This window comes from Pseudorasbora parva, chromosome 4 (genome assembly GCF_024679245.1).
Source record: "Pseudorasbora parva isolate DD20220531a chromosome 4, ASM2467924v1, whole genome shotgun sequence".
Lineage (NCBI taxonomy): Eukaryota > Metazoa > Chordata > Actinopteri > Cypriniformes > Gobionidae > Pseudorasbora > Pseudorasbora parva.
Window position 1 is genome coordinate 50,029,183 of NC_090175.1, and position 19,783 is coordinate 50,048,965.

The 19,783-nt window shown below is 43.8% G+C and overlaps 1 protein-coding gene across 5 annotated transcripts in view; it reads left to right on the forward strand.

Moving 5' to 3' along the window:
- Positions 1-19,783, forward strand: part of LOC137073547 (interferon-induced protein 44-like) — a 53,854-nt gene that overhangs the window by 13,438 nt on the left and 20,633 nt on the right. The window contains exon 2 of one of the 5 annotated variants that reach the window (XM_067442156.1): positions 18,309-18,426. The exons of 2 other annotated variants lie outside the window; for them this stretch is intronic. Coding sequence is in view for 2 of the 3 variants with exons in the window: in XM_067442152.1 (XP_067298253.1) it covers positions 18,309-18,422 (114 nt within the window). In the remaining variant the exon portion in view is untranslated. Of the gene's footprint in view, positions 1-18,292; positions 18,427-19,783 lie in introns of all 5 variants that reach the window. 2 more of the 5 variants (XM_067442152.1, XM_067442153.1) reach the window with 2 other exon arrangements.

Below are 19,783 nucleotides of genomic sequence, written 5' to 3' on the forward strand. Positions count from 1 at the left end.
TCACTTGACTTTTTATTCTTTATGCTCTCTTACATCAGCTCCCTCTAGTGGCTTACTCTAGAACACCACAGCAGGTTTTGTTTTATTGTCTTATAATCTTACACCAGCTTTTTTTTTTTTTCTGTAGTGCATTCATGTCACGTCTCTTTTAAATCTTTCAGTAAGACTTCAAATTATCTTAGTTTATGAGAGAAAATAACATTTTATTGTAATTGGTGTTTAACTCCTCGCTAAACCCATAGAATCCACTTTAAATTAGGCTATGTTCTGTATTATATCTGTAGAGATATATAAAGATTTTTCATTGTGTGTTGTGGTATATTTGTGAAATGGAGAGACAATAATGCATACTATATCAGATTTCCCAAACATATGCCTGGTTTTCACATAGCACCATCCGTCAGCAAAACTACCAGTAACTGTATGCAGCAATCAATGTCGGAGAAGCACAGCAAAAAATCCTTGAATGCACATTTTCTGAGATGAATTTGATCAAGACAAAACTGCGCAGCAGAATGAAGGACACCCTTTTGGAGAACATCCTTCGCATTCGAGCCTTCATGCAAAGACATGGAATCAAGGGGTAATCTAGCACTCTGAAAGCGTTCCACCCAAAGAGGCGGCCATTGCTAACCAAGCCATCACCTGCTGTTAGCATCCCATTGTCTCCCATTCATTTTTGAGTCACTTTGACAGTGAATAACTTTACATCTGAGGTTTTTAAAGACTCCATTTGTCCATTGTTTATTTATAAAGAAACATGATGATGCATAAAAGGCTCCATTACCTTGTATCTTACACTATCGCCCAGTACAGAAATACTCCATCAAACGTCCAACATTAGTTTTTGAAACTTTGTCTATGTTTAGGATGGGAATCCAAGTCTTTAACAGTGTTAAAAGCTCAGTATGCATGAAACAGCATTTCACCCCCCCCCCCCCCCCCTTAAGCTTCTTTCTAGTAAAAAACAATCATCTTTATCTTTTCTACTGAAAACTTAAAACCCCTAGCCTGACGTGGTCATACTCAATTCTAGTCAGAATATGAGTCTGAAACTGCTCCATTGGGCTGTGATTATGGGGCGTGTTTCAACCGAACCAGGAAAGACATCAATTGGACAGACCTACAACCAATCAGAGCAACGAAGCCACGCATTGTCAAATATCAACATAGTTCAACTGCACTGTTTTGCCAAGTCCGCGTTTTTTTCCCCGCGGGTTGTTTTCTTTGTCCGCGGGTTGAAGCGACTATTATGTGATATATAGACCCATGAGTGCGAATTTTAGCAGGCAACCTTGCCAAAATAACATATTTTACCCCCCAAACGCCATTTTTTCCCCCGGGAAGCTATTGTTTAGGGCTAGTAGTTAGCGGGTTTTGTTGTAAAAACTTGGCAACCCTGTCTGCACGCACGCTGAAATCAGGCTGGAATACACGATCTTTGCCGGTTTTGTAAAAAATATAAAATAATTTAATGATACACAGAGTACTTACCCAACATGATCATCATTTCTGAGAGAAATTGTGAAGGTGAATGCATATACAAACAAGCTCTCCGTTCAGGATTCGGAAAAATATAATCCAAGCCCCTTTGATGACGTGATGATTACGTTACTGTTGATCATCTGTCCGTCATCGTCTAAAGCCCGCCCTGATGATTTCATTGGTCCGAACAGTTTCTGTTTACTCATTACTCCTCTATGGAGCAAAGCCAGACCGAACTGCCCGTCCTAAAAAAATTGTGTTCGGGGCTAAGTTCGGCTGGCATCCAGGCTAGAAAACCCCAAGAATACGACCATTTCACAATCATTCTTATCACTTCTTGAATCTTCTCTTGCATTAATGTTAAATTCTTCCCTTTTTTCCAAAGAGCAACATCATCAGCAATCAGCGATTTACCGATATCATATTTTATATCACAGAATACATCATTAATCATAATGGAAAAAAGTAGAGGGCTGACTACCCTGTGGAGTCCCATTTTCTACTCTATATCTGCTAGATAGCGTTGTTCCCATTTTAACCTGAATATTCCTCTCATTTAAAAAATCCTTTATCCAATTTACAGTTCTTCCCTTTATTCCAATGTTAACTATAGCTTAATCAACAGTCCCTCTTTCCATACCATATCATAAGTTCCCTATCTCGAGGGAACTTCGAGCTGCGTCGAAATGCTAGGGGACGCCTCTGCATGCCATGTCATGAAGTACTTGTGTAATCAGTCCAATAGCGGGACGATATGTCACAGGCGGGTGACGTCATCGACCAGGAAGCTATAAAGCATGCCCGGACCAAACAGTCACTAGCTTCTGTGTCTTCACAAAGTGCTCTGTGTGATATTGTATGTCCATTTATTGTGTGTGTGTCAAAGAAAAAGAAAAAAGAATGTCAAGTCAGTTCAGGCGATGTGTCACTCCCTGCCCTCGTTACATCATGGGTGGGGATACACACGACCTGTGTGTAATGCGTTTGGGGCTCGAGCATGCCCAGTCAGCTCTCGAGGGGGTTGGCTGCGAGCATTGCGAGAGTCTCCCAATGCGTACATTAAGATCACACCGGGCACTCTTCGAGGACAGTGCTTTGGCTCGCGGTCCTCAGGGCTCGGGTCCCGCTGCTGCCGAGGCACTGCGAAGACTCACGTCTTGGGGATCGCAGTTAGATCTAGTGGCGGGGTTAGAGACGGGTGATCCCCTATCTCTGCCCTTACCCACTGGATCTCAAGCCTCAGTTCGTGAGTTGGAAGCACGCTCTGCGGTTTCTTCCGCTCGCGCTGAGGCTCGTGATCAGCAGCAGCATTCCAGTTCCGAGGAACTGGATGTTGTTTGTGTTGAAATGACTGACGAATTACTTCCACCACTACACAAACACGCACAGGAGGAGCTTATGGAGGTTGTGACTCGTGCCGTTGCCAGATTGAATTTAGACTGGCCGGCCGAGCAATGTGAAACACGCCAACATCAGAGCAGGCTAGATGAAAGATTCTTACCCTCATATACACAACCTCCTAAGCGGGGCTTGCCATTTTTCCCGGACCTCCACACCGAGGTGACACCACAGCATCAGCCAGAGTTTTCAATGGGGGGTTAAGGCCTATCTTAGATCTGCGTCATCTAAAAAGAGCATTAAAAAGATTAAAATTCAAAATGCTCACGATAAAACAGATCGTGTGTCACATCAGGTCCGAGGACTGGTGCGTCACGATAGATTTAAAAGATGCGTATTTCCACATCTCCATCCTTCCGCAGCACAGACAGTTCCTCAGGTTCGCTTTTGGGGGAAAAGCGTACCAATATCGAGTGCTGCCATTCGGTCTAGCTTTATCGCCCCGCACTTTCACAAAGTGCGTGGATGCAGCTCTGGCTCCGCTGCGACTCCAGGGCATCCACGTGCTAAATTACATCGACGATTGGCTAGTGTTAGCACAGTCGAAACAACTGGCGGTTCAGCATCGAGATGCTGTTCTCGCCCACATGAAGGTGTTGGGGCTAAGGTTGAACGAAAAGAAAAGTATGTTGGCACCACAGCAGAGCATTACTTTTCTGGGGGTAGTTTGGGACACGAGAACGATGTCGGCTCGGCTATCACCGCCCAGGGTAAAAACGATCCTGAATACCGTCAACCAGATAAAGCTAGGCCAGTCACTCACTGTCAAACACTTTCAAAGAGTGTTGGGTTTGATGGCAGCAGCGTCCAACGTGATACCTTTTGGCATGCTGTACATGAGACCCTTACAGTGGTGGCTCAGGACCAAGGGGTTCTCCCCGAGGGGAAACCCTTTTCGCTAAATCAAGGTCACGCGGCGCTGCCTACGTGCCTTGGTGAAGCTGATGGAGCTGGCTGGAGCTGATGGCTGTGTTTCAAGCACTCAAACACTTCCTCCCAGACCTACGGGGCCACCATGTGTTAGTTCGGTCAGACAACACTTCGGTGGTCTCGTATATAAATCACCAGGGGGGATTGAGATTGCGTCGGTTGTGGAAGCTCACGCATCACATGCTAATATGGGCCCAAGGCAAGATGCTCTCGCTCAGGGCGATGTACATCCCGGGGGTCCTGAATGTAGCGGCAGACTCCCTGTTGAGGCAGGGAGTGGTGCCGGGGGAATGGAGGCTCCACCCCGAGGTGGTGGAGGAGCTGTGGATCCGCTTTGGGCAAGCCCAGGTGGATCTTTTTGCGTCTCGAGAGACGACACACTGTCCAGCATTCTTTTCCCTCACACATCCAGCCCCGCTGGGGCTGGACGCAATGGTACAGACGTGGCCGAGGCTGCGTCTGTACGCCTTTCCCCCTCTGGCGTTGCTCCCAGGAGTGCTGGAGAGAGTCCGCCGGGACGGGGTTCAGCTCTTATTGGTAGCCCCGTTCTGGCCGGGCTGAGTATGGCTCCCAGACATCATGTCTCTCCTAGAGGGTCCTCCCTGGGAAATCCCAGTCAGGAGGGATCTTCTTTCGCAGGCCGGGGGGTCAGTACTGCACTCGCGCCCGGAATTGTGGAAACTGTGGGCTTGGCCCCTGAGGGGGCCCAGTTCATAAACACGGGTCTATCGACTGAGGTGATAGAGACCATGTTGCACTCCAGAGCACCATCCACAAGGAGACTTTACACACTCAAATGGAGAGTTTTTGTCGCCTGGTGTACGCACCAGACTTTGGACCCTGTTAACTGCCCGGTCGGTTCAGTTCTCGAGTTCTTGCAAGAAAAATTATCCGCGGGGTTATCCCCCTCGACACTGAAAGTGTATGTGTATTAGATAACGCATCATTAGGGAGACACCCGTGGGTCACGCGTTTCCTCCGTGGTACCTTGAGGTTCAGACCTGCGGCACGCTCGAGGGTGCCGACTTGGGACCTGGCCATAGTGCTGGAAGGCCTTATGTTGGCTCCCCTCGAGCCGTTAGAGGAAGTGTCAGAAAAGTTCCTCACACTAAAAACAGTGTTTCTTCTAGCGATTTCATCACTGAAAAGAGTAGGAGACCTACAGGCTCTATCAGTAGCACCTTCTTGCCTTGAGTTTGCACCAGGAATGGTGAAAGCATTTCTCTTCCCGAGGGAAGGATATGTTCCCAAGGTCCCGACTAATGTGCCGGGACCAGTAATGCTGCAGGCTTTCTGTCCGCCTCCGTTCACTAGTCAAGACCAAGAGAAGCTAAATCTGCTATGTCCGGTCAGGGCCCTAGATACATATGTCCACAGAGCTGCCCTATGGCGAAAGTCAGAACAGTTGTCCGTATGTTTTGGGTCCTCCAGTAAGGGAAAATCGGCTTCAAAGCAGACGCTTAGCAAGTGGATAGTCGAGGCTATTTCACTCGCTTATGAGTCGGTCGGACATCCTTCATCTATGAGGGTCCGTGCCCACTCTACTAGGAGTATGGCAGCCTCTATGGCTCTTATTTCGGGAGTTTCACTGTCAGAGGTTTGTGATGCGGCTGGGTGGTCCTCTCCGCATACATTTGTGAGGTTTTACAATTTAGACGTAGCCTCTACTCCGGGGTCCCGGGTGTTTCTGGGTTAAATCACACATACAGACATTTGGGACTCTGGCGGCGTGGGTATTGAGGTCCCCTAGCGTTTCGACGCAGCTCGAAGTTCCCTCGAGATAGGGAACGTCTCAGGTTACGTATGTAACCATGGTTCCCTGAGAGGGAACGAGACGCTGCGTCGAGATGCCATACTCCCGGCATGCCTGTGATCGATTTGTTCAACTTTTTCCAGAAGCTAGTGACTGTTTGGTCCGGGCATGCTTTATAGTTTCCTGGTCGATGACGTCACCCGCCCGTGACGTATCGTCCCGCTATTGGACTGATTACACAAGTGCTTCATGACATGGCACCCCTAGCGTTTCGACGCAGCGTCTCGTTCCCTCTCAGGGAACCATGGTTACATACGTAACCTGAGACGCTTTTTCTACATCTAAAAATACTGCCATAATTAATTCCTTGTTAATTTGAGCTTTTTTAATTTCTGATTCCAAACAAACTACTGGACCCATTGTTCCTCTACATTTCCTAAAGCCACTCTGATGAGGAGATAACATTCCTCTACTTTCTAAATAAAAAGTCATTCTCTCAACGATCATCCTTTCCATTATTTTCCCAATATGTGATGTTAGAGCTATTGGCCTGTAATTTGCTGGATTTGTTGGATCTTTCCCTGGTTTAATAATGGGAACAATGACTGCTTCTTTCCAACTTGTAGGTAGTCTACCTTCTTCCCAAAACCTTATTATAAAAACCTAAAAGTTTACCTTTAGTTAAAATTTCTAGCTGTTTTAACATAGTCTTATCTATGACTATGTCAAACAAATCTTATCTTTTCCTGGTGAAGTTACTCTAGCTTTATCAATAGCTCATTCCAATTCCATAAATGTAAAAGGAGCATCCATAGCATCCTTTGAACTTTCCTGTCTCTTTAAAGATCCTAAATTTGCATCTTTAGTTTCATTTCTCCCTTGAACTCCTTCCTTTGATCATTTTTTTGAACTATGAATTTCAACAAGTGTCTTAGCTAACATTTCCACTTTTTCTTCATTTGATACTGCTATCATTTCCCCTGATTTTAAAATCGGATATTGCCAATCCCTTCTAACTCCCCTCATCTTCCTTAGCATTCCCCATACCTCTCGTAAAGGAGTTGTTCTGCCTATTTTACTGCAATATTCTCTCCAGCTATTTCTTTTTGATTTTCTCACTACTTTCTTTACCTGTGCTTGAGATTTTTTATACTCCATTAAACTTTGGAAATTATGAGTTCTTTTCAAACTATTAAAAGCTTTATTTCTTTCTTTGATAATTTTACTGTACTCATCTGTCCACCATGGAACTGGTTTCCTATTCATTTTCCCTTTACTTTTGGGTATCGATAAGTTTGCTGTTTTTATAAGAACTTCTCTAAATTTCTCATTTATGTCTTCTATATCTTGGTTTAAGTCTATTTCGCTATACTTTCCACCTCAGATACATATTCAAACTTAGCCCAGTTTGCCTTACTAAATATCCATTTTTCCTCCCTTTCTTCTATCCTTTCATCCCTCTCTGCATATATATTGCAAAAAGTCGGATAATGATCACTACCCATTGTTGATTCTTCCCAAATCTCCCACTCACAAATCCCTGCCACCTCCTTTGACACTATTGTTAAATCAAGTGCAGAACTTTTACCCATGTGTACATCTATTCTTGTTCCTCTTCCATCATTAAGACACATCAGATTTTTATCCTCCAATAAGTGTTCTATTATTTGCCCATTTATATCTGTTTTCTCCCCTCCCCATAACGAACTATGTGCATTAAAATCTCCACACCAAAAAACGTGCTTACTAGCCTTAGCTTGAATCCGACTTAATACATTAACTTCTAGTGCTTTACAAGGGTTGTAAAAGTTTATAATGACAAACTGATTTTGCTTATTCCATATTTCTATTATAATATACTCTTCTTCCTTTCCTTTTTCAATAATTTGAAAAGGTTTATGTAGTAAGTTCGATATAGTAAGGAAGGAAGAGGACACAGGGGTCGGCTGGACTGTTGATGCTTCTCTTTTATTATAGTATAGCAAAGTCAATAACACACTCAACGTGTGCCTTCAGTCTAACTCAATAATCACTTCCGGTTCACAGCACTTCCGGGTTAAACTCAGTCTCTTGTGTGTGTCGCACCAACAGTCCGACTCTCTCTCTCCTCGATCTCCGGTTCCACCGATGTTTTGTACCCTCTCCGCGCTCATTACTGGAACGAGAGACAGGTGTTATAAATCTGCTTCCAACCCACTCACTTACCGCTCGTCCCGCGGCTCTCTCTCCCGCTGCAGACCTCGCTGAACCACGCCCCCCTTGCCACAGTTTATTTCTCTTAATAAAAGTTGCACACCCACCACCTTCACCTTTTCCCCTATCACTTCTTTCACCATTATAATTTAAAATTCTAAAATCTAATTTAGGTGTCAGCCAAGTTTCTTGGATACAAACTACATCAGGTGCTACCGGTAACATATCAATAAAATTCTTAAGCTCTTGCCCATTTGCCACCAAACTTCTCGCATTCCATTGTAATAAAAGAACCATATTATCAGCCAACAAACGAGGCTTCTTGACTTGCTTGCGCACTTAGTTCACTTCTCACCTCTTCCCATGATAAATCAGTAAAGTTCAAATGATTTACTGCTGCCTTTACTATTATTTGAATCCTTTCGGTTTTTGATTTTGACTCTGAGGTAGCATTAATGACTCCTGCAATGAATATGATTACTTTCTTTAAATCAATCAATACTTTTCCATCCTTTGACCAATCCTGTTCTTTGCCACTCAGCGTTTCATTTACCTTTTCTTCCTCTCTCTCTCCTCTGATATTCACCATCTTGACAGCATCTTCATATGAGATCTTATTTTGCACTCTGATCTGCTGAATTTCAACCTGCCTTTTCATCACTTCGCATCCTCCATGCCACACTATGGCTTCCTCCACAATTACAGCATTTTGGCTGAATCTCTTTTCTGCATTGCTCATAGTCATGGTCCTCACCACATCTTGCACACCTTCTTTTCCCTTTACAATTCGAAGCAGTGTGTCCAAATCTTTGGCAGTTAAAGCATCTCATAGGTTTTGACACATATTCCCTCAAACTGTACGTCATATAACCCAGAGTTAGTTGGGAGAATTTCCTCCTCAAACTCCAACACTATGCTTTCACTGTCTTGCTTTTTCCCATCTCTAAAGGACTGCAATCTACGTGCATCTTTCACCTTTCCCCCTCTCACATTTGCTTTTATTTCATCCACAGAAATCTCAACGGTATTCCCCAAATCACACCCCTGTTCCACATGTATTTCCTCTCCACACGTCTAACAGTTGTAACTTTATGTTTTCCTACTTCTCTCATTTTACAAGCTTTTTCCCTTTGTTCTTCATTATTGCACACAATCAGTAAGTTTCCATCTCTTAAAACTTTGGCCATCCTGACCTCACCAACTAGATTTTTTAATATCATAGTCAATTTCACTGGACTCATGCCGTGAACCCCCTTTTTTTCCACTAAATCTAAATATAACCTTAAATTCCTCATCTTAAGTCCCACTACTTCCTTCAGGTTTATTCACTGCCTTTTTAAATTTCTTTGTTCCCACTTTTTCAAACGAATCTCCTCGTTTCTCCCTTATTTTACCACTTCCCTGACTAATGTCCATATGTTTTTCACTATCATTTTCATCTGAATCTAGGTACTCTGACCCATTCTCAGCACAGTTTTGCCTACCCACTGTAGGTTTTATCCAATTTCCGTGTTTCCTCATTTCCTCCGAAGAAGTTCCTTGTCTCCTTTTCATTAAAGATCGTATGCCTGTTGATACTTTGTCATATCGTTGCGTCTTTTAACAAAAATTCCCGCTCTTCAAAAGTTTAGGATAGCTCTCACGCTCCACTTCCTACTTCCACCGGTGTCAATGACCACCGCTAACCGATTGTATGAGTAGGCATTTCTTACAAGATTCCCGGGAGAAATTACAAAACGGGAGGGGGGCAGGAGATGGGTGTGACATAGGGAGACGCAAAAACGGGAGCGTTGAAACAGTATGATGTTTGCAGCAAGTTTTGTTAAACAGTAATAATGATAGGCCTACTTATATAAGCACACACAAGTGAATATTAATGAATGCGAGCACATTTAATTTGACCCAAGAAACGTTTAAAATAGTGCTAAGCCAAACGTCTCGGTTACGTATGTAACCATAGTTCCCTGAGGGGAACGAGACGCTGCGTCGAAACGCTGTGAGAACACCTCTGCGTGATTGCGTCGTGAAGCGTGTGTAGAACCAGTCCAATCAGGAGATAGAACGTCATAGGCGGGTGACATCATCGACCGGAAACTATAAAGCATCCGCGAACACAAACAGAAACTAGCTTCTGAAACAGCCTGAAGTAAGTGATCACGGGCATGCCGGGAGTATGGCCGGGCGACGCAGCGTCTCGTTCCCCTCAGGGAACTAGGGTTACATATGTAACCGAGACATTCCCTATCTGGGAACTCGAGCTGCATTGAAACGCTGTGAGAACGCTTATACCCACATCGCCATAGGACCAAGTGCTCGTATGTGTGAAACCGTAGCGCACACAACTACGACAACACATGTGCCCCAACTGTAGATGCTACGTCCAGTTCGTAGAATCTCACAAAGGTCAGCGGCGAGGACCACCCTGCCGCATTGCATATGTCTTGGAGGGAAGCCCCCGACAACAGTGCTTAAGAAGCAGCCATACCCCTAGTAGAGTGCGCCCGGACGGCCAAGGGAGACGGCTGTCCGGCCTCCTCATAAGCAAGCGAGATGGCCTCGACCAGCCACTTGCTCATTCTCTGCTTAGATACTGGAGCCCCCCTTTTTGGGGCTCCGAAACAGACAAACAACTGATCAGTGTTTCTCCACAGGGCAGTTCTGTGGACATAAGTATCAAGTGCCCTAACCGGGCAGAGCAGATTTAATCTTTCCTGGTCTGACGTCACGAAAGGAGGAGGACAGAAGGCTTGTAGAGTAATAGCACCCCTAGGGCTCGTAGGAACCTTGGGGATATAACCTGGTCTGGAGTGAAGAAAAGCCTTCACCATGCCAGGCGCATGGTGACATGAGGGCCCTACCGACAGGGACTGAATGTCCCCAATTTTTTTTAGGGACGAAATGGCCAGCAAAAAGAGGGTCTTGAGTGTCAGGACCTTGTCTGATACTTCTTCAATGGGTTCAAATGGGGCCACAGATAGGCCCTGGAAAACAATGGCCAAATCCCAGGTCGGGACCCTCGAGTGTACCACTGGCCTCAACCTTAAAGTGCCACGGAGGAAACGAGTAATTAGCTGGTGTCTTCCCAAAGACACTCCACCCAAAGGAGTGTGGAAAGCAGCTAAGGCCGCCACATAAACCTTTATTGTGGAGGGGGTCAACCCTGCTGAGAACCTTGCCTGCAGGAACTCCAGCACTGTACCAACCGGGCAGTTAACTGGGTCCAACTAGCGTTCTCTGCACCATACTGAGAACAATCTCCATTTTAGTGCATACAACTTCCTCGTGGACGGAGCTCTGGAGTGAAGGATGGTCTCCACGACCTCAGTCGAGAGACCCTCTTCTAAGAGTCTAGCCCCCTCAGAGGCCAGCCCCACAGTTTCCATAACTCCGGGCGGGGATGAAGGAATCTCCCGCCCGCTTGAGAGAGGAGGTCCCTCCTGGTCGGAATCTCCATGGGAGGGCCTTCCAGGAGAGATATCAGGTCCGAAAACCAAACTCTGGTCGGCCAGCACGGAGCCACTAATAGCACACGGACTCCATCCCGGCGCACCCTCTCCAGAACTCCCGGAAGCAGAGCAATCGGGGGGAACACATACAGAGGTTGCCTCGGCCACTCCTGTACCATGGCGTCCAGCCCCAGCGGACGCCATGGTGTGACAGAGAAAACCACTGAGGAATGTGGGAATTCTCTGCCGAAGCAAACAGATCTACTTCTGCTTTCCCGTATTTCAGCCACAGGAGCTCCACCACCTCGGGGTGGAGTCTCCATTCCCCGGGCCTCGGCCCCTGCCTCGACAGGATGTCTGCTTCCTGATTTAAAACCCCTGGGATATAAACTGCCCTGATGAAACGCAGTTTCCCTTGGGCCCACAGGAGGATCTGACATGCCAGCTTGTACAAGGGGCGAGACCTCAGACCCCCCTGATGGTTTATATAGGCAACCACCGAAGTGTTGTCTGATCTGACCAACACATGGTGGCCCCTGAGGTCGGGCAGGAAATGTTTCGAAGCAAGAAACACAGCCAGCATCTCTAGCCGATTTATGTGCCATAGCGGCTGATGATCCTGCCATAGACCTTGGGACGAGCGACCACTCATGCTCGCCCCCCATCCCGTGAGGGAAGCATCTGTCGTTAGTGTGACGCGATGAACATGAGCCCCTAACACAGGTCCCTGGGACAGAAACCCAGCATCTTTCCACATGACCAGAGCACAAAGGCATCGCCGCGTGACTTTGATCGTGCGGAGTGGATTCCCCCTCGGGGAGAACCCCTTGGTTCTGAGCCACCACTGCAACGGCCTCATATTCAGCAGGCCAAAAGGTATCACGTTGGACGCAGCTGCCATGAGGCCTAAAAGTTTCTGGAACTGCTTTACAGTGACAGGCCGGTCTAGCTTCAGTTCTTTCACGGCTACTAGGATCGATGCTATACGTGTCGGCGATAATTGCGCCCGTATAATTACCGAATCCCATCTCACGCCTAGAAAGGTGGTCCTCTGAGCCGTAGAAACCACACTTTTCTTTGCGTTTAATCTCAACCTCAACCTCGACATGTGCGCGAGAACTGCATCTCGATGCTGAACCGCCATCTGCTCTGACTGAGCTAAGATCAACCAACCGTCGATGTAATTGAGTATGCGGATGCCCTGCAGACGCAACGGCGCCAAAGCTGCATCCACACACTTCGTGAAGGTGCGGGGTGACAGTGCTAGACCGAAGGGAAGTACTCGATATTGGTATGCCTCTTCCCCGAAGGCAAACCTCAGAAACTTGCAGGACCCAACGAGATATATTCGATAGACGTTTCCTTTCGTCTAGAAAATCTACTAAGGGAACCAGCCTCTCGAGGCTGGCCTCTGGTGTACTTTGAGCAGCAAGTGCAGTGCACTGAAAGCCCCCCGAAGAGGGTGGCCCGCGGGGACCGTCTGCACCCCGGCATTGCGGCTGGTTGGCAGCGCGGCCCCCTGAGGGCACCGCAGGAAGACCGGTACCGTGTGCTAAAGTAAGCTCCGTCTTCCTGCGGAGGGGATCACCCTCAGCGTCCTGACCCATCTGGCGTCAGGATCGCTTTGACGAGGCCTTCTTGGCGATAAGGACTGTCCTCAGATCAGCCCTTCCCCTCAAAGGCCTCGTCTGCGAGCGCCGCCCCACCTCCCATTCTCTCTGTGGAGGAGTGCGGGTGGCGACGCTCTGCTTCTGCTGCGCCCTATGGGAGGAGCTCGTACTCAGCTTTTCTTTCTAGCAGCCCCTGGGACCTGGACCCGGAGAGGGAGAAATTGCTTCAGCGCCGCTGCCTGCTTTCTGGACTCCTGGAACCTCTCGGTGACAGATTGTACTGCGTCACCGAAAAGGCCCACAGGGGACAGCGGCGCATCGAGCAGAAAGCTCTTCTCCCTCTCCTTGATTTCGGTGGGGTTCAACCAGAGATGTCTCTGCGTGGCCACCAGGGCTGCCATAGAATGGCCCACACACCTGGCCGTCTCCTTGGTGGCCCGGAGAGCAAGATCGGCAGACTGTCTTAGTTCATTTATGACATCTCCCCCCACCTCATCTCTACCGTCCAAGTCCCTTAGCAGGTCAGCCTGGTATGCCTGCATGATCGCCATAGTATGCAGACACACCGTGGCCTGACCTGCCGCTGAGTACGCTTTACCCACCAGCACCGAAGTTGTTTTAGGCGGCTTGGTGGGTAAAGCTGGGGCCTTAAGGGACGATGCTGCTGAAGGCAAGAGATGGCTCGCAAGCGTCTCTTCGACCTTCTGCATCGCCCCATAACCATACTGTTTTAGCCCTACGATGTTGCTGTATAGATGTCTGAGGGCTAAACACTCTATATGAAGCCAGTTTCTTCCACGACCTAGACACCTCGGTGTGCAGGTCGGGGAGGAACGGCAGGCCCCGACGTTGAGATAGGGAACTAATGTTTCCTTATTATCTACAGTAAGCTATATACTACATATGAATTGATACTAAATTAAGTTCGAAATATACCCCCAATTACCCCCCCCCCCCCCAAAAAAAAAAAAAAAAAAATTTTTTTAAATTAAATTAATTAATTAAAATTGCAGTACCTGGTACAGAACTACCGGTACTTGTGACATAAAACCATGGTTAATTTTCGTAAGGGGATCATGGTTCCGTGCAAATAATCACAAACTGTATTAATCTATAGTCTCATATAGGCCTACCTAAACTAACATGAGTCAGTAATGTTACATTGCATCGGATTCCGAGGTAAAACTTTTGCCGTCAATAGTTAACGTCTTGTAAGCTTAAGAATTGTTGCCGTGAAAAACTATATTTATGCTAATTAAAATGATTATTCAGGAAAACATTATATGAACTTAAAGCTACACTGTGTGATATTTTCCCCCATCTAGCGGTGAAAAGGTATATGACCATCCAGTGAATAATAGTTTCTGTTCCTATCAATTTCGATTTCGTTTCAACTCATACGGTGGCCAATTTAGTCAAAGATTATGGCTTCCAGTTCGACCTCTTCGGTGAGTGTTGCTTCAAGTGATGAGGTTACTTTTGAAAACTATTATAATTTGCAGTTATTTAATTTGCCAAATGATCTATGATCAAATTAATCTATGTAAAATGAAGAATAGTTTTACGTTTTCGTTATTTTTTACCATTTCATGGCTAACATCAGCTGTCAGGTTCCCAGACGAATGCAAGCTAATCTTAGTAAAGTAACTTTTATCAGTGCTATCGTTATTCTGTATATTGTACGACGTCACTAGCGTAAGGCAAAGTTTCCATTGTAGGCTATATCATTTTCTCTAATGACCTACCAGTGCCCCATTCGTAAGCTAGTCATAATAAGGTGTCATAGTGTGAAATATATTTACATCGTACAATAATACGTCTTAAATGAATAAGATTACAGGACAGATGTAAAAGTAAAGGTGAAAGTCTCGCTTAGAAACAGCTAACTTACACTAGCATTATCAGATTAGACTACATTAATTGTGTATACAGTAAAATAAATGAAAAATAACTAAAATTTAAAGTGCCTACATATATAGCCTACAAATTATAATGCAATTAAAATGTTAATCTCATGTTATCCGTCATAGAACACGGATTTATGTTACAAGGTAAACAATACTTTTTCATCATTGACGTGAGGAAAACTATCCTAGACGTCGTTCTAGCGTCGGCGTCTTTTTTAAATCGTTGCTCCTCATGAGCTCTTTCCACCTTGGAAAGGCCACTCCAATATTTATTTTTGTCTTGTTGATTTGTCCGTTGCGTTGCCGTCTTAATTCTCTTTTCCACTTTCTTGGCGACTCTGACAAATATCCTTGAGAATAAGAGTGATCCTCCATCATCATATAGCAGCCTCAAGCAATCCCCCTCTTCGCATTCGACACAGTGCCATCGAGTGTTAAAACGCGAAAGGCGAAGCTTGAGTTTACGGGTATGTCCCTCTTTGGCAAATGTACTTTCAAGATGGAGGAGCAACATGGCGACCAACATCCGAACCCCTCACCCGTATGTATTTTCAATGGCATATTATAAACTTACGAGAATACTTTATTACTTGAAAGAAGTAAATATACATTAATGAGCACATATATTTTTGAAAGAACTAAGTGATTTTAGCTAAGAATAAACAAATAAAGTTTCACAGTGTAGCTTTAAAACATCTGCAACCAGTGGCTTTGCCTTTTGCATTGTCATTTCAAAATGACAGTTTGGGAGCGAATTCAAATGAATCAAGGCGGGAAGCATGTGAAACAGTCAAGCGCTGGGTAGAAACAACCAAGCATTGCGACCCAGCAGGTTTAACCCAACAACTGGATATTTGAAACTACCCAAAGGTGTTTAAAATGTGATCAAATAAACCAACAAAAATTACCCAACAGTCTTAACCGAGCATTTTGGGTTAAAAAAAAAACACAGCATTATTTAGAAGGTTTCCCAGCAGAACATTGTCTAAAGCATCACTGCCTCCACTGGCTTGTCTTCTTCCCATAGTGCATCTTGGTGCCATTTGTTCCCCAGGTAAGAGATGCACACACGCACAGCCATCCACGTGATGTAAAAGAAAACATGATTCATCAGACAGGCCAGTGTTAGGGGTTAACAGCATGACCCAGCACCACTAGTGAAGAAATGAAGACAGAGTTCAATTGCAATTAATTAAAAGAAAAATGTACTTAAGAATAGTTTGCGGTTTCAAAAGCCAGCTTCAAGTCTCACAAGGAGTTTGTAGGCCGCGCTCCCTCTCACACAGTCTCGTTGCCTCGCCCTCTCGTATATACAATTGTCCCAACAGTTATACCGTTTTCAAGGTCTATCCACGTCATTACTAGCCTGACAAGCCAGACCCACATCAAGATGTTTGGTCTGGAAACTCACCATAGACAGGGCTCAATCCGAGGGGCGGGATAAACGGTTGTCTTTCAAACTCCCTCTGCACGCGATAGGATAGCGCTACACCAACCAGAGCAATGAAGGTGAAGCAGAGCTAGTTGACAGATTAAACATTCGCCGTATCCGGTTGGCAAAACTCCGAACACATCTTCCCTTTTTAAGAATGACTTCAGTGCTGATCTTTGTTCTTTTCTCAGAGAAAAGCTTAACTCTAAGTCTTCCAGAGTCGCGGTCAAAGCTGATTCGAAAGACCGCCGTTCACCAGTTTCAATGTTTACTTCAAGCACCAAAACGCAACTCGGCCGTCGTCATTATGGCTCTGCCCACCGACTCTATACACGATGTGATTGGCCCGGCAAGAGTTTAGCGTTTACAGCTCAGAAGGGTATTGAGAGTTGCTATACGACACTCGCGGGCAGATTAGATTTGCTGCCGCTAAGGTGCGTCTAGATTTCTAGGCTAGCATAAATAGGCTAAAATGGGAATAAGGAAGTGACACTTGTATTTTAGATTCTTTAATATATATTGTTGACATATACAATATATTACTTTGTTATATTGTATTACTTTGTGCACTTTTCTGATTTGTGCACCAAAATAAACACCCTGAAGTTAGACAGATCTGGACCTGGGCCTATTGCACAAAACTAGGATAAGGGATTAAGATGGGATATCTTGGTGATCTTGTCATCTATGCAAAATTTAGTACACCACTGTCGTGTTAACGTACCCTGAAGGCACACTCGCACCAAGAACCATAGCGATAACGAAAAATAACTGTATATTAGTGGATGAATTGAGCCAGGATCACCAAAATATCCCGGCTTGATCCCTTATCCTAATTTTGTCCAATAGGCTCCTGGACTTACAGATTCAATTAAAAGGATATGACCCAAAAAATGTAATTTGGTTGAGGATGAGTACATTTTAATTTCTATGAGAACTATCCCTTTAAGCCATTCCTGAATCACATTGAATACTCGATTGCTAATTTATTATTCTCTGGATTCTCTGAATTATTTTATTTTAAGAGCTCATCTTCATGAACTGCAGACACGTGCACAATCAAGTCAGATAGAGGAGCAAGAATCCGAAATGCAAGTTTTGTTTTATTGTTTTTTCTGTAGTGCGTTCATGTCACGTCTCCTTTAAATCTGTCAATACTTAAATTCTCTTAGTTTATGAGAGAAGAGAACCTTTTCTTGTGTTTAACTCCTCACTACCCCTACACTCCACTTCAAATACGTTCTGCATTATATCTAAAGCTATATAAATATATATAAAGATATTGTGTGTGCTGTAGTATATTTGTGAAAAGGGGAGACAGAATTGTCACACTTTTTACACCGATTAATATTTATGAATATCTATAATGAATACTCCATGGAACAATATTGTTTAACATTTAATAGTAGTACCCCAAAAAAGTTAACCTCATGTTATCTATGAAATAGAAAAGCAGACATCTTAATTAAATCAAATGCTCATTTGTTATTGTAACTCAGTTGTATTATAACTGAAATGTTATTTTGTGAGCACTTCGTGATGAACAACATGACTGTGCAAATTGAAGGTACATTTAGCCTTTACTTCCAAATGACTTTCAGTTTCTATTTCCTGACAATGCAGCTTTTTCTTATTAACTTAATGAGCATTTCAGTAAGAGATTGATAGCTTGGGCTAAAAGTGTGTGTGAGTCACTTGAAGAACGTTTAACATCCACGGAACCATTATATAATGCAAAAGGTTCTTAAACTTGTAATTAACTTTTTGTATTTCTGTTTTCATAATATTTTGCAATAATATGCATGAGGGCATGTATGTGTGTATGGTCTCATTTTTCATTATGCACACAAGTATCTGACAGATATAACTTGAAAAACTGAAAATAAATTGATGTAGCCGATATAATCCTTGAGGTGTGGACTTGATTTCAGTTGCTTTAGAGGTGCTGTATGTAAGCTTTTAACTGTACTAAAGCATAAAAATACCATCATATATTTTCAAATATTTAGGAAACAGGCTGAGTTCACATACTCATTTCTCAGAAGAAGAAAAAAATGCGACAGCCAGTTATTATACTCTGAAGTCAGAATGTCTGTTTTTGTCTTGGTCAGTGCAATAACACATGTCGCCTGTAATAGTATTTTGATACCACAGGTTGCCAGTTGGTGGAAAACACGTAACGAAGCCATGGAGCCAGCAAACAAACTGGGTCAGAGATTGCAGATTCTACCCGACCTTAAAAGCCTCATAATTCATCTAAAATATCTAGTATGTAAGTCTCCTCGCCTTCCTTTGTCAATTACGTTCATTCCTGTTGTGTGTCCTCAAACTGTCCGAGAAGGAGGGGGCGGGGCAAACTATATTTTTAATTTGGACTGCAGTACCCATTTCAACCACTACCTGTCATTCCTACATAAAGCACCTTTGAGCAAGATACAAATCTACTGTTCCTGGATAGAGCTGATATAAATATATTTAAGGGGAAAATAACTAAATGGGAGGATCAAACAAAAAAACTGAAAATATTTACGTACTTTATATTTTTTTTAAATATACAAAAAAATAAAAGTATTCAATATTTTAAAAGGAGAATCAAAGTCAAAGGAGCCAGATTACCGAGAATCTCACCTTTTGTCTTTAATGGCTCTTGGAATATCTATTCCCTTTTTTGAATAGGTATACTGATTGGATTAGGACTCTGGAGTCTGGGACGGGTTCATATATCTGGATACTTCATTTGCATGCTTTGTTAAAGGTGTTTCCCATTTGCCTGGTCTCCCCTGCTTTCTAAAATCTACACTGTTAAAAATGTGTTGTAAATTTACAGGAAATTCCTGGCAACTAGTTGCCGTAAATTTACAGCAAGTAATATACAGGAATTTTACAGTTTTTTAAATACAATATAGTACTGTATTTATACAGCAGTGTTACTGTGCATAAACGAAAATATACACTGCCTTAGCAGACTTGATGGATTGTAGCTACCAATGTAATTGGTATTGATAACACTTTTTGTGTTACACTTATTGTGTTATCAGTAAATAATCTGAAGATACATCCAAGTCTCCTAGTCTTCGCTTCTGAGAATTTCAACAACTTGTATATTCTGGATGAGTGTCAAAAGAGCAGAGCCTCTGCTTTAAATAAATACATAAAATAAATATTCTAGCTTCATGCATTCCTTTTTAATTCTTTTTTTTTTTGTGTGTGTGTGTGTGTGGAAAAGTCTACAAGATTGTATTCAGAACGATGATCAAAAAAGAGATGATCAGTCCATCAGAGTAGATCGAATTCATCACACCCTTAAAGCTTGCACAGTCCTATAGCTCATTCTGGGTTGACATTTCATTAAGTAACATCTGGCAGTTTTGATTTATACAATGTTTAATGTTGATGGTCACATTATTTTACATGCATCAAGCTTAAATGATATCATTTGTTTCTGCTTCTTTCTTGGCTTTGTTTTGAACAGGAAATTTAGTTTTCTTTCAGAAGATGTGTAATAGCACCCGATAAAACAGTGAAAACACACAATTTCTGTCAGTGGCGGGGAAATAGTTAAATGCCTATTTCAGGCCTGGAAAATTCATATAAATAACTTCTCTTCTATAGAGAATCAGTTATTTTTA